Here is a 13,856-nt window from a genome sequence, read left to right on the forward strand (position 1 = left end):
GTTTAGTTTTTTGGCCTTTGCTATTTAGTTTTAGATAAATTATATTACCTTTTTAAGGATTAAATGTGATTTTAAAATATTGTTTTTCTCAAATTTAACAAAAATGACCTCCTCTGAAACTCTGAATTCCTGGCTGTGAGTTCTCATTTAGCATGTGAGGACCGGACCTGGCACTGTTACAGCACCATAATTTTCTACATTGCAAGAAGAGTAAATATTGGTCACTTCCAGTTTACATTTTAGAGATTTACCATCACTCACCATTTTATCTTGACTATTGCAATATTTAGTGTGTTTTTTAAGCCTGAGTACCTGGAATTCTGTGATTATATGAAGAATCACAGTTTTAATTTTTTTAAAAGCCTTCATGGTTGAAGAGAAAAATTTGAAAAGAGGACCCAAGTGTTCCCTAAAAGGCGCAAAACAGCTCTATTTGCTTTCTGGTTTTTGAGAATTTAGGGTGCACTGGGATCATATTTTCACGCTTTTCTATGCCATCAGGCAGGACAAAAACCTGCTTCCAAAACAGAAAAGTTGTGGCTTTCAGATAGTCATGTGACGTTACTGCCTCCCGGAATTTGAAGGAAGGGGTAAGAAACCACACCAAATATTCTGAAACTTCGACGCAGCCTTAAATATCGTGAGAACGCTGATTTCCACAACCGGAGGGAAACAGATATAACTTAGAGAATTTTTCACTTGACCAGAGCTTCAGAGTCACAGCAGCCCGGACATGCTGCTAACTGAGCATGCGCAATGTTGACGACCCCCCCCCCCCGCTCAGAGGCTCCGACTAATTCTAATCTTGGTGGGGGTGGTTTGGTGACGCCTGCATATTTGTGACGTCACAGAGACGGTCCGTATATAAACCACGTCTGGGGTAGGGGCGCCGAGGGGGAGGTAGAAGAAGGTTCTGGCAGTTGCTGGAGCGCTTGGGAGAAGTAGTCGCGGCTCAGGTTTGGTGAGTCCCGCCCGGGATATTGTCTCGCTATGGCCCGTGAGTATCAACCTGAGTGTCCCCGCCCTGTCGGGAACGGCTCTGCCGACTCCGCGCCGTCGCTGGCCGCTGTCGGGCCTAGGTGCTAGAGCCGCGGCCCCCGCGGAGGGCTGTGAGAGCGGCGCATGCCCCCTTCTCGCTGGCTCTGGGTCGGGCCCGGTTCGTGCACGATGGTGGCTGGTCCCGGTAATTCAGGCTCCAGGCGCCTCTTTTCCGCTCCGATCGCCGCACCCGGCCCGGCAGCGCCGCCTCCCTGCCGAGCTGGGCAGGCCCCGGGGCCCGTGAGCCTTGCAGGCTTCCTCCGAGCCGGCGCCATAGTGGCCCCACCCGGCCTCTGACTGCAGGAGCGGCCCCCAGGGTAACGAGCGGTTGTGCGGAGCGCCCCCCAGGAAGGGGCCCGGCGGGGGATTAACGCGGCGGGCGGGACTCGGGTATCTCGGGCAGTCTTACTGCGACCTCGCTCCTTGGTGACTCCTTTTCTTGCCTGTAGAACTGGGTATTTCTGGAGCGAAACCTCAGTGGCTATAAACATGGGCCCTGTTTTGAGCCGGGTCCCCAAAGGGTGGCCCTAAAGCCAGCCTTAAAAACGTGGGCAACTCGGAACAAAGCAGAGTCTCCTGGGTAGTCTTCGCAGGGCTGTTTGTGATGAGTTGCTGATCAGTCAGGTCGGCAGCTCAACGTTTCATTGTTGCTGTCAGGCTACAAATAAAATGCCCTTAAATGGCCCCTGAACATCTAATCCCACCATACTGAATTTACCACTGCCAGACTGTGCCCTCCCTATTTATGGAAATAACTAAAAAATAAGCCAATAATGTTAACTGCTGCAGTACAGTGAGGTGTTGCAGGAGCCCATGTTGCTCAAAGTCCGATGATGGGGGGGTTTAATGCCACTTGACTATATTAATGGCAAAAAATTAATAGAGGAAACATCACAGTAGTAGTCAGAGATGTTCATTACTACAGTTTTCTCAAACTCTAGAGCAGCTTCTTCGTTTCTCCTGGCAACAAACTAATCTTCAGCATTACTGAAGTTGTCTGTTTTTGTAGCTCAATTTGGGAGATGGTCTAAGCTCAGCTTAGAGTTTCTAAACATACAGCTGAAATTCACTGTAGTGATCCACATTCAAGGAAGAACTGGGTAATTAAGAACTCAACTTCCTCACACAAGTGCCCTCCAGCCTGAAAGGGAAGTTGCAGGCTTATGCAATCAGTGATACAGCTGTCTCAATCTACTTATGAAGAGGTACTGTATAGTATGCACAACTTGAGGTCAAAAAGGGGCATGGATGATGTGTTCTGTACCCCTGACATCCTCAAATCAAAAGTATTTGCTAATACATGAACATGGGCATTGGTACACTTCCCCCTTATCTATTTCAAAATAGTAATTGAAGAGGCAGAGCAGGCTTTGAGATCTTTCTGCTACACTGACCAGTCTTCATTTTTGTTGTATAGTGAACTTCCAGGGTTAGCATCCTGGTACATGTAAAACTTGTAGTACATGATCATCAGACTACACACCTAATCTTTGATTATTCTCATTGGAAATACTTTTGTCACTTTATACATGTGGTGAGACTGACATTTACTGACACCAATAAAAATCTGATCCTTCCAAGCTTATTTGTAACTGAGGTCTGGTCTATACTACCCGCCTGAATCGGCGGGTAGAAATCGACCTCTCAGGGATCGATTTGTCACGTCCCAACGGGACGTGACAATCGATCCCCAAATCGGTGCTCTAACTCCACCAGCAGGGGTGGTAGTAAGCGCCGCCGACAAAAAGCGGCAGAAGTCGATTTTGCCGCTGTCCTCACAACGGGGTAAGTCGGCTGCAATACGTCGAATTCAGCTACGCTATTCACGTAGCTGAATTTGCGTATCTTAAATCGACTCCCCGCTGTAGTGTAGATGTACCCTTAGCTTGAACTGCTTATATTTGGCAGAACTTTTCCATGCCACATCTGCCTCAAACTGAAGTTCCTAGGAACACTTCAACAAAAAACATGTAGCTGTTTCTCAGAGCAAGGTTAGGGGAAAATGTTAAATTCTCTCAGCTGTTAAATTTGGGACGCTCTAGCACCTCCTTGCTTTACACCAGAGTTGCTGTTTTGCCTTGCAGAATTTGTCTTTTGGATCCAAACTTTGAGAGGAAAACCTCCATGGGTAGTTTTAGTAACGCTTTTCACTGGTTTTGGTCTTAAGGTACCAAATTACTGTCATAATACAACCTTAGAGTGGAGGTAAGGAAGGGAAATTACAGCACATATATAAACTTGAATATTATGTAGGTGGGAACCAGCGTGAACTTGCCCGCCAGAAAAACATGAAGAAAACCCAGGAGGTCCTCAAGGGGAAAAGGAAAGAGGATAGTTTGTCTGCTTCTCAGAGAAAACAAAGGTAAGCTCTAGTACACAGGTGTCAGAGAGGAGGGTGAGTGGTATTCTAGAAGCTCTGCTCATGAAAATAAACTGTACCTACTTGATACTAATAGACTGATTTATATTTTGAACATCTGCACATATTTTAGGTTACTCAGACTTGGCTTCCCCATAGTATTTCTTGAGCTTGAATCTGTTTTGGATGGGCCTCAAATGCCCTTGTGGGTTCTGCTGTAGTCCTTTGGTTTTTCCTCCTTGTTGGGAGGGAAGTGGTACTACCTCCCGAGCCACTCACTTAAGGTGTCAAAACAAAACATTCAGATTGTGCCGTTCTTAATATTTTCTTTCCCTCTTGCATGCTTTGAGACTTTTTTTAGCATGTAGTTCAGACAATAAATCAGTGTACCAGCACAGTCCAAACCCTGGATACTCTTATCTAAACAAGGAATTAGCCATTTCAATCTGAAAAGCAGCTTGACCTAGTAGACAGACAGGAAATATTTGTTCATCTATAAATTGAGTATTGCCTCATTCACAGTGGGTCCCCCTACCATTCATCTGAACTGAATACAAATGAAGGATTGTAAGATGAAACTAATAGGAAGAAAAACAGGGGGGGAAGAGAACCTTTTTGTGAGGTGCATATCAAAGGTTTGCTTGAGTATATTTGAGGAGACAGAAGGGATGCCCAGGCATCCTTCATTGAGGGAGTAAAAGGAGAGTGCTTTTTCCTTCATGGAAAAAGGGGTTTCAACCAGGTTTGGTTGAAAATACTGGACTACTTTGGGTGTGGGTCTTTTTAAAGAATAACTTAAATTTAGTTTTTTAAAAGCATATAATTTTTAGGGCTATCAAGCGATTAAAAAAATTGTGATTAATTGTGCTGTAAAATAATAGACTACTATTTATATAAATATTATACATATTTTTGGATGTTCACATTTTTCAAATATATTGATTTCAGTTACAACATATAATACAAAGTGTCTTATCTTAGCAATTGGCTGAACAAGAAGTAGGACTGAGTGGACTTGTAGGCTCTAAAGTTTTACATTTTGTTTTTGAATGCAGTTTTTTTGTACATCTAAATTTGTAAGTTAAAATTTCATGATAGAGATTGCACTACAGTATTTGTATGAGGTGAATTGAAAAATACTATGTATTATAAATATTTGCATTGTACACTTTCTGTTCTGTTGTAATAGAAATCAATATATTTGAAAATGTAGAAACATCCAAAACAATTTAATAAATTTCAGTTGGTATTCTATTGGTTAACAGTGCAATTAATTGCAGTTAATTTTTTAAATGCATGAGTTAACTGCAATTAATTGACAGCCCTAATTGTTTTTGTTTTGTTTCCAATACTTACTGCCACTTTACTATAGTCTTTGAAAAACGTATTGTTTGTAGCTATATCTAAGTGCTGTGGTGTTAAGCAAAGTGATGGTCGTCAGTTGAATCTTAGATGTTAGTGTGTACTGTTCCTTTGAGAATAGCAGTGCTGGTAATTCTGTAAGTGTTCAGTGGATCAGGGGTTGAACACTACAGGGAACACTCCCAAGTATTCAGGGATTCATATGTGCCTCTCTACCTGAATGGAGAGCAAGATCTGCAGAGGCCTGGAAGATAGTGCTTGTGCTGCCAGAGGCTGTTGTCTTCAGGGAGATGATTGACAGCAGGTACAGACCAGACTATTTCATGCTAGTAGTGAGGTGCTTCATGATCCTGAGAACCCTGGGGAAGCATCACACTAAACACAATCTGTACTAAAAACTAAGATCCAGGCAATTAAGTGTGAAATCTGGTCACAACATGACTCAAGGCCACAACAGTGTTCTTGAATGATAAGACTTTAATGTACTACCTTGTACTATAGAACTAACTATCAAGTGTGCAATCAGACTTTAATTGAATAGCAACTGCCTCCAAATACACTTTCAAATTTAAACTGGTCCAGTAAATAGCTGGCTTCAGAGCCAGTCAAATTAGAGACACATCCTCTTGACATAAAGGTTACAGTTTGAAAGATGCTTTCCCTGTGTGTTACAACCAGGTAAAAAGCTGTCGGACTCCTGACTTTCATTAGAACATATGAGACAGGATTTGTGATCTTTGTTGGGGCTTGCTATATATCTATATCTTTATTTCATGTGACTGAACAGCATAATCTGTGAATTGGATTTTGGAATATCTATACCAAAGGGCTTTGGTTTCCATTTTCTGCCAAGTATTGGCAAACTCAAAATTATCAGTACCTCAAGTTGGGTTTAAATATTGGAGCTTGGATTCCTCTATTGTATGCATCTTCTGCTGAAGAAGTATCAGACTAGAACTTCAGTGCTACCTTGGAAATATCTGTTCATCCAGAATGGAATGTTGACAGGTACATAAAAAAAATCAATAGTTCTTTCATTGTAGTAAAATGCAGGCAGGTAACTTAGCCCTGTAGAGGATCAGCCCAGATACCATCAACCTATTGTCCTGATCATTTTTAAGCTTAATGTCTTGATCCACTGTATGCTGTTGCATTTGGTTTTGTTCCATTGGTTGAAAACCAAGAATTGAAGTAAGATGAAGTCTAATAGTAACAATCAAGGAATATTTTCAGTAGCTCAGTATTTTTCTAAATAAATGTCTGTCTTTTTACAGAGACTCTGAAATCATGCAGCAAAAGCAGAAAGCAGCTAATGAGAAGAAGACTCTTCAGGCAGAAGCAAAATAAACTGTGTGGCTACATAAATGACCTAAAATGTTACAGTACACCAAGTTATAGGGCCTAAAATATCAGACTTGTTTGTAAAAGTGGCCTACCATTAAATGGTAAATGTTTATCTTATACTTGCAGACTTATTCAATTTGCACTTATTTAGAATTTTTGGTTAGTATAGGCTGAATAAACCAAGACTTCATTAAGTTACCTGGAATAATTATTTCAAAAAAATTGCGAGCGCTCTTATAGGCATGCAAATAAGCATAGTTTAAGTAATGGTCGCAATAGCTTAACTGCACCTTTCATTATTAACAATGTTGATGGCTTATGTGACTACACTATTAAAGCCACAGTTAGACCAGGTTACCCTCTTCGTGACCCTTAAAGTATAACAATCATTCACAGTGGAACACTACTTTAAAAGCCCAATACCTTTGTACAATGCATTCAAACTTGTAAAGGTCTGAACTGTAAATCTCATTTTAAATTATTTTTACAATAAAATGTTGCATGAAGTATTGTTTAATCTGAAATGGGGTACAGCGGATAACCTTTTACTGGGCTTGAATTAAAAGCTATCTTACAGTGCAGATTTATCAATTAATTTTTCAAAACAGTAACTTTCAGGAGACTAAAAACTGGCATGACTTGTTTAATCTTATACTGTAATCTTTTCCACAGTAGATCTGCCTGTAAACTTTTAGTTTAGCCTCACCTAGTTAAAATATTGTCTGGGTGGGAAGGGCAGCAACCTCATAACCACAGATCTATGGCCTAACCTCTTGAAGTTTCTGAGCACCCTCAACTGAAAGTCCAGGAGAACCACTACTGCTCAGAAAAATCTGAAAACTAGTCTTTTTTTTTTTTTTTTTTTTTTTATTAAAATGAGATTGAGGTTTGTTTAGAAAAATCATGGGAGGGCAAATTTTTTTAAACCTGCATTTTTAACTGTCAATTCTCCATGCAAAATGCAGATGAAATGTAGATATGTACAATAAGGTAAATTAGCTTAAACAGGGATTCCTTTCATAGGCAAGGCAGAGTCTGTCGGGGGCAATGAACTGATTTTGTGGTAAACACTAGCAGGGCAAACTGGCTTTTCTTGGGAGCAGGTAAGGTAGGTTTCAAGGAGCTTAAACTAACTTTTACCCATATATTTATGCATGCAGTGGGGGAGGCAAAATTATTCATTGTCATGCCACTTTCACTCCTTCAGCCTTTGATGCGTGCCTCAAAGATGATACAAACTCTAGTTTCCTTTTGGTTCCTATGTAGTACATTAATAAATCAGAAGTAGTCTGAACTACCAGTTAGCTTAATTTCAGGTCTTGCTCTCCACACTCTGTCAGATCTTCTATTAAGGGTAACTGTCAATTCAGACAAGTTTAGCTTCATTTAAAAGTGCTAGATCTGAATAAACTCCCTCTTCCTTGCATAAATATAAACAAATGGAATGAGGACAGTGCAGGTCCCAGTAATTTGTGTTGGAGTTGTATGCATCCAACTGCTTGATAGCATAATCTGCACCTGTTCTGCCACTGTTCTTACATTTCTTCTGGGAGGCAATAAAAGAAAGATCAATAATTGGCCAAGAACTTGTGTTATCAAAGTAGTATCAACAAAAAGCTGTACACATGGTATCATCCTTATACAGAGAGGTAGTGTTCCCTATCTTCATTGCAAACTGCAAAAATGGTGTAATGAAACTTGCTTAGTTCAGGACTGCTTGCAAGGGTGGCAGTGTTGACAGCAGTACTAATAGCACAAGCATGCTTAGTAAAATTAATATTAACCCATCTTCTAAACAAATAGGGTTAGTACTCATTTTAGGTCTCTTCTACCATGCCAGATGCAAAATTCAGAACTGGAAATGTTTGTAGGAGTAAAACAGGCATTATCAAGCCACAGCACTCATTAAGTGGTTTATATAAGCAGTTTATCTCTACATAATTACAAAACCTGATATTTCCTTACATAACTTTCACTCAGAATTTTCTGAACTGTCTTGATCTCCTGAATTTTGGACTCTGATTCTTGCACTAAGATGTCTATCTTGCTCTATTGACATTGGGGGGGAAAATACCTCAGACTGTCCTACATTTCCTTTCCATCTCTCTTATCCCTGTTTAAAATCATACACTTTGAGCACTCCATTATGGTAATAATGCCTTTAGTCTGTTCTAGAAGAAAATAAAATGTCCTGCACAAGAGCAGTTGGACACTAGGTGATAGGGTGACCAGATGTCCCGATTTTAGAGGGACAGTCCCAATTTTTGGGTCTTTTTCTTAGATAGGCTCCTATTACCCCCCACCCCCGTCCCGATTTTTCACATTTGCTGTCTGGTCAGCCTACTGGGTGAATTTGTCTGTACTCCTGCCTCCTTTTGGGAAACCATATTCATTTAAATAGGAAATGAACAGATTACCCCTACACATTTGGTGCAGAGGATCTGGCACAAAGTGGGGGATGAGGGAAGGGGTGATAAGAGCCTTGGAGGCCCCCTTCTTAAACTCCATTCCCTTGGAGGTCCCCTGCTGTGGGACAAGGGGATTGGGTTGGGGGAAGCGCTGTAGCTCTTCGTGCGGAGAAGGGAGCGACTGGGAGGGGGCAGCAGGCAGTCCGCTTCCTCTCTAGCAAGGGGGTGGAACACTGGTAAAGGGACGTGCCGATGGTAGGCAGCTGCCGCAACCAATCAAGCTCCACCCTTCTACGGGGCGGGAGTGTGAAGGGGTGCGCACGCGCGCTGGCTGAGTGGTGGAGGCCACCGGCCCGTCAAACTTTTGCTATGGCAGGCCATGGCGGGGCCGAGACGGTGCTGTTTAAACGCGGCGCCGGGCAGGTACTGGAGGGAGGCGAGCGGGTCTCGTCCTGGGCAGGGGTCGCGGTGCTTGGGGCAGGGACTGGGCGTGTTATCCCCAAGGTGAGGCCGGGGCCGCGTGGCTGGGCCAGGCCTGGCGGCGGGGGTTGCTCCCCGTGGACCGTTAGCGGCCGTGCGGGGTGGGCGCGTTTTTACCCCGGGCCCTGTCCGCCCTCCCCCCAACCTAGACCCCGTGACCGCCGCCGCGGCCTGACCCGGCCGGGGGCGGCGGCGGCGCCGTGCGCGTGCTGCACGTGGTGGTAACACTTCCTGTCCCCGCTTCTCTCCCCCCCCCCCGCAGAGCGACGATTCGGACATCTGGGATGACACCGCCCTGATAAAGGCGTACGATAGAGCGGTGGCGTCATTTAAGGTAATGCGGCTCTCCCGCGCTGTGCTAGCAGCCGTTCCACCAGAACCCCCATGATGCGTTTCCCCTGCTCCAAAAACTTCTTACCTGTGCGCTGTATGGCCCAGAGCCTGCGGGGAGTCTCGCGGGGGCAGCTCCCACTCCCCCCGTCTAGGGTTGGTTGCCAACTTTCTAATGGCACAAACAAAACCAAACACCGTTACCACGGCCCCCTCGCTCCATGCCCGCTCCCTCTGTTACTCGGTCTTCTCCACCCTCACTCATTCACCCGGCTGGGGGTGCGGGCTCTGCAATGGGGCTGCGGATGTGGGGTTGAGGGGGTAGGGGTTGGGGTGTGGGCTCCAGAAGGGTGTTTGGGTGTGGGAGGGGACTTGGGGCTGGGACAGGGGGTTGGGTGTGTGAGGGGGTCGAGGTGCAGGGTCCTGGCGGTGCTTACTGTGGCTCCCAGGCCCTGTGGCCCCTAGGTGCATGGGCGGTTCCGTGTGCTGCCCTCGCACCCACAGGCACTGCTTCTGTTGGTTGCGGTTCCTGGCCAATGGCCAGGGATCGGATAGGGGGCAGCATGCGGCGCCTCCCTGGTCACCCATGTGCCTAGGGGCCACAGGACCTAGTGGCCGCTTCTGCCACTGGCATGAAGCCAGAGCAGGCAGGGAGCCTACCTTAGCCCTGGCCTCTGATGCCTGAACTTTTAACAGCCCGGTTGGTGGTGCTGCCAGGGTCCCTTTTTTACTGGGCATTACACTTGAAAACTGGATGCCTGGCAACCTTATGTGTCGGGGGGGGGGAAGGTGCCTCCATGCAGGATCGGGGCCAAAGGGTCCTCTACAGTTCCCAAAATTGTATGGAGGGCCGGTTAGGGGAGGCTGTGCCTCCCCAAACAGCCAGGTGTGGCCTGCCCCCTATCCGACCCCCCCTGCTTCTTGCCCCCTGACGGCCCCCCTGGGAGTCCTGCCCCATCCAACACCCCAGATCCCTGTCCCCTGACAGCCCCTGGAACCCCCGCCCCTGACTGCCCCCCGCCACCCCATCGAACCCCTCCTCTCCTGGGGACCCCTGCCCCCATTCACCCCCCCATTCCCTGCCCTCTGACCACCCCAACCCCTATCCACACCCCCGACCACTGCCCCGAACACCTGTGCCCTCTATCCAACCCAACACCACCACCCCTCACTTCCTTACTGCGCTGCCTGGAGCACTGGTGGTGCTACAGCCAGGGTGCCCGGCTAGAGCCAGCCAAGCCACAGTGCAGCACAGAGCACTAGGTCAGGCCCTGGCTCTGCAGCTGCGCTCCTCCAGGAGCTTGCAGCCCCGCCATCCAGAGCATTGCACTGGCGGCAGGAGGAGCTGAGGCTGCAGGGGAGGGGAAACAGCAGGGGAGGGGCCGGGGGCTAGCCTCCTGGGGCAGGAGCTCAGGGGCCAGGCAGGAGGGTCCCGCGGGCCGTAGTTTGCCCACCTCTGGCTTAGGTGTATGAAAAATTCACATTTCGGCACTATAGCTGCACCAGCCTAATTCCTGGCATAGACATGGCTGGGTTGCTAGAAGAATGCTTCTGTTCACGGAGTAACCACCACTTGAGGAGGTTGATTATCCACAGTGATGGAAAAACCCTTTCCCAGTTGCTGTAGGAAGTGTCTACACAACAGCACTACAGCGGCACAGCTATACCGCCATAGCTGTGCTGCTGAAGCACCCATAGTGTAGAGAAGTCTCTCGTTAAGAATATTCTTTCAAAAGTAGAATTGTAGAAAACTGCTCATAGGAGTGCAAATATCACATTGGGCTAAAATCTGTCTTATAGAGACACATCTAAGTTTAGTGGACCTTTTTACAACAACATGAAATATAGACAAAATAAATACATGCACCCTTACCATTATGCCATTGATCAGAACTGGAGAAATTTGCTATCTGCATCCTCTATTTAGCTCTGGATGCTATTGTGATGGGAGTACACGTCATAGTTGAGATGTTGGGATATAATTCATAGAATTTTTTTTTCTTTTATAGAATGCTCTAAAGAATGGTGAGTGTTCAGAGCCTTCAGACAAACAAGAACAATGCTCAGGGACAAAGAGAAAAAATAATAAAAAGAACAGAAGTAGGAAGAAAAGCAACGCAGCACCATTGAAGCAGGTCATCTTAAAAACTGAATACCAAAACTAAATGTTGTTAATTTTTGTATTGCACGTATTCATAGTCAGTTTTAAAACATAAGGTTTATTTGGTTATCAAGGGAAGATTTTAGTTATTGACCTCAATGAGATTGTAAATAAGATTTATAAATTCTTGCTCTGCTGGGGCCACTTTAGAAACAGATTAATTGGATACAAAGAATAATCTAGTGAGGAGAGGCACATCAGGCAGTATTTAGTTCAAAAGTTTGTATGCATAGTAGATGGATATGTTAACATTTAGATGTTTGAAACACTTGAGGATGAGAAAAGTTACATTTGGAGAAAACATTTTTCAAGGATCACAAATATAGCTGTTGATTTGACTTTCTTGCTTTTGTTGCAGTGGAGAGTTGGTGATGCCTGTAATGCAGTTTGGTCTGAGGATGGTAATGTGTACCTGGCAACTATTGCCTCGATCAATCAGAAGAGAGGAACCTGTGTTGCTGTTTACACTGGGTACGGAAATAGGGAAGAGCACAATCTATCTGATCTACTTCTTCCCAACACGGTTGAAAAAGAAAACGAGGAGCAGAATGCCGGGGAGGTGAGACAGCAAATATAAACAATTACTAGTCTACTAAAAATAAGTAAAATCTTTTAACTTTTGTTCTATTACTGTTGCCCTTGTAGAACTGAAAGAGGAGAAGAGTATGTGAACCAAAAGTGATCCTTCGTATAAATGGTCATGAATCTATTGAAAGTAAGGGTATATGGTGCCTGTTTGGTAGTGTGGCCTCATGGATTGGGCATTGGACTGAGACTCTGGAGACCTGACTTCAATTCCCAGCTCTGCCACTCCTTTGCTGGGTGACCTTGGGCTAGTGGCTTTCTTTCCTGGACTTAATTTTTTCGTCTGTAAAATGGGGATAGTGATACTAACCTTTTTTGTAGCGTACAGTAACTCCTTGCTTAACGTAGTAGTTATGTTCCTGAAAAATGCTACTTTAAGCAAAATGATGTTAAGCGAATCCAATTTCCACATAAGAATTAATGTAAATGCGGGGGGGTTAGGTTCCAGGGGAAAAAATTTTGCCAGACAAAAGACTGTGTGTGTGTACACACACATACACAGTATAAGTTTTAAACAAACAGTTGAATACTGTACATAGCAATGATCATTGCTGTGAAGCTTGGTTGAGGTGGTGAAGTCAGAGTCCCAGGGAATGCCTTACTGCTAAATGTTGAACTAGCACTCTGTTGAGCCCTCAAGGGTGAATACATTGTTAATGTAGCCTTACACGCTACAAGGCAGCACGAATGGAGGGAGATGGCATGGCAGAGAGGGACGAAGACACACACCGTGTGTGTGTGTGTGTGTGTGTGAGAGAGAGACGCACATTGCCCCTTTAAGTACACTGACCCCACTCTAAGTACATTGCCTTTTTAAGTAGATCAGCAAGTTGAGACAGCAGCTGCTGCCAGCAAGCTCCCTCCATCCTGAGCCCTGTCGTGTCCCCCCATGCTCTATGGAGATGGGGGGCAGGAGCGGGAGGAAGGGAACACCCTGACATTAGCACCACTCCCCCCCGCCACCCACCTTGCACAGCAAGCAGGAGGCTCCCGGGAGCAGTTCCAAGGCAGAGGGCAGGAGCAGCACATGGCAGTGGGGGGAGGGACAGCTGAACTGGCTGGCAATTGATAGCCTGCTGGGAGGCTGCTGCACAGGGAACTTAAGGGAGCAGGGAACTGATAGGGGGGCGGCAGGTCCAACCTGGTTCCAAGCCCCCACCAGCTAGCTCCAATGGGCTGCTCTTTCTGCAAGGAGTGGACAAAGCAGGCAGCTGCCAAACAATGTTATAAGGGAGCATTGCACAACTTTAAATGAGCATGTTCTCTAATTGATCAGCAACGTAACAACGTTAACTGGGACAGCTTTAAGTGAGGAGTTACTGTATTCTGAGAGCTTTGGATGAAAAGTGTTTTAGAAGTGCTGAGTAGTAGTAGCATTACTATTACCATACCATGACTGTATATGGCCCTATGATTCTTGCACAAAACTATAATTCTCACCTGCAGGATTGCTGCAAAACCCTGCTTTTCCTTAATGATTCACTTAATAATCATTTAATGAAGGGAGATGTTGTCTTTCCAGACACACACCAATATACTGTTTCAGTTACTAATCAGCAGTGTTGGACATCAAGAAGTTTTGCTAGGGGGGTACTAGACATGTCAGGACTGAAACAGTTGTCTTTTTTTCTCTGTACACTGCAGACTTTTGGCCCTTTCTACAAGAAAACATAAACAATCTACTATTTTTGCTGATGCTGGGCTCAGTGTTAAATGTGGAGTATTTCATATGAGATTAGAGAGTGATCTTTTTGTGTGTGTATGTGCTAAGAAATAGCCCCGGCATTCA

The 13,856-nt window shown here is 45.1% G+C and overlaps 2 protein-coding genes across 6 annotated transcripts in view; both read left to right on the plus strand.

Annotated features, from left to right (window-relative positions):
* The first annotated feature begins 842 nt into the window (after positions 1-842).
* Positions 843-6,222, plus strand: SERF1A (small EDRK-rich factor 1A). The gene is made up of 3 exons (XM_034774440.1): positions 843-997; positions 3,292-3,400; positions 6,034-6,222. Exons 1-3 carry the CDS (start codon positions 991-993, stop codon positions 6,104-6,106), a joined length of 189 nt encoding a protein of 62 aa, XP_034630331.1. The 5' UTR covers positions 843-990; the 3' UTR covers positions 6,107-6,222.
* Positions 6,223-8,777: 2,555 nt separating this feature from the next.
* LOC117879484 (survival of motor neuron protein-like) overlaps positions 8,778-13,856 on the plus strand; it is a 30,693-nt gene continuing 25,614 nt past the window's right edge. For all 5 annotated transcript variants that reach the window (XM_034774704.1, XM_034774703.1, XM_034774705.1 and 2 more), the window contains exons 1-4: positions 8,778-8,934; positions 9,254-9,325; positions 11,331-11,456; positions 11,841-12,041. In XM_034774704.1, the coding sequence (XP_034630595.1) occupies positions 8,881-8,934; positions 9,254-9,325; positions 11,331-11,456; positions 11,841-12,041 (453 nt within the window). In that variant the 5' untranslated portion in view covers positions 8,778-8,880. The remainder of the gene's footprint in view (positions 8,935-9,253; positions 9,326-11,330; positions 11,457-11,840; positions 12,042-13,856) is intronic.

This window comes from Trachemys scripta, chromosome 6, assembly GCF_013100865.1.
Source record: "Trachemys scripta elegans isolate TJP31775 chromosome 6, CAS_Tse_1.0, whole genome shotgun sequence".
Taxonomy (NCBI): Eukaryota; Metazoa; Chordata; order Testudines; family Emydidae; genus Trachemys; species Trachemys scripta.

Bases quoted from the DNA above. Each gene is read 5' to 3' on its own strand.
- SERF1A (XM_034774440.1), top strand. The intron at 3,401-6,033 runs GTAAGCTCTAGT...GTCTTTTTACAG, and splicing joins GCTTCTCAGAGAAAACAAAG to AGACTCTGAAATCATGCAGC.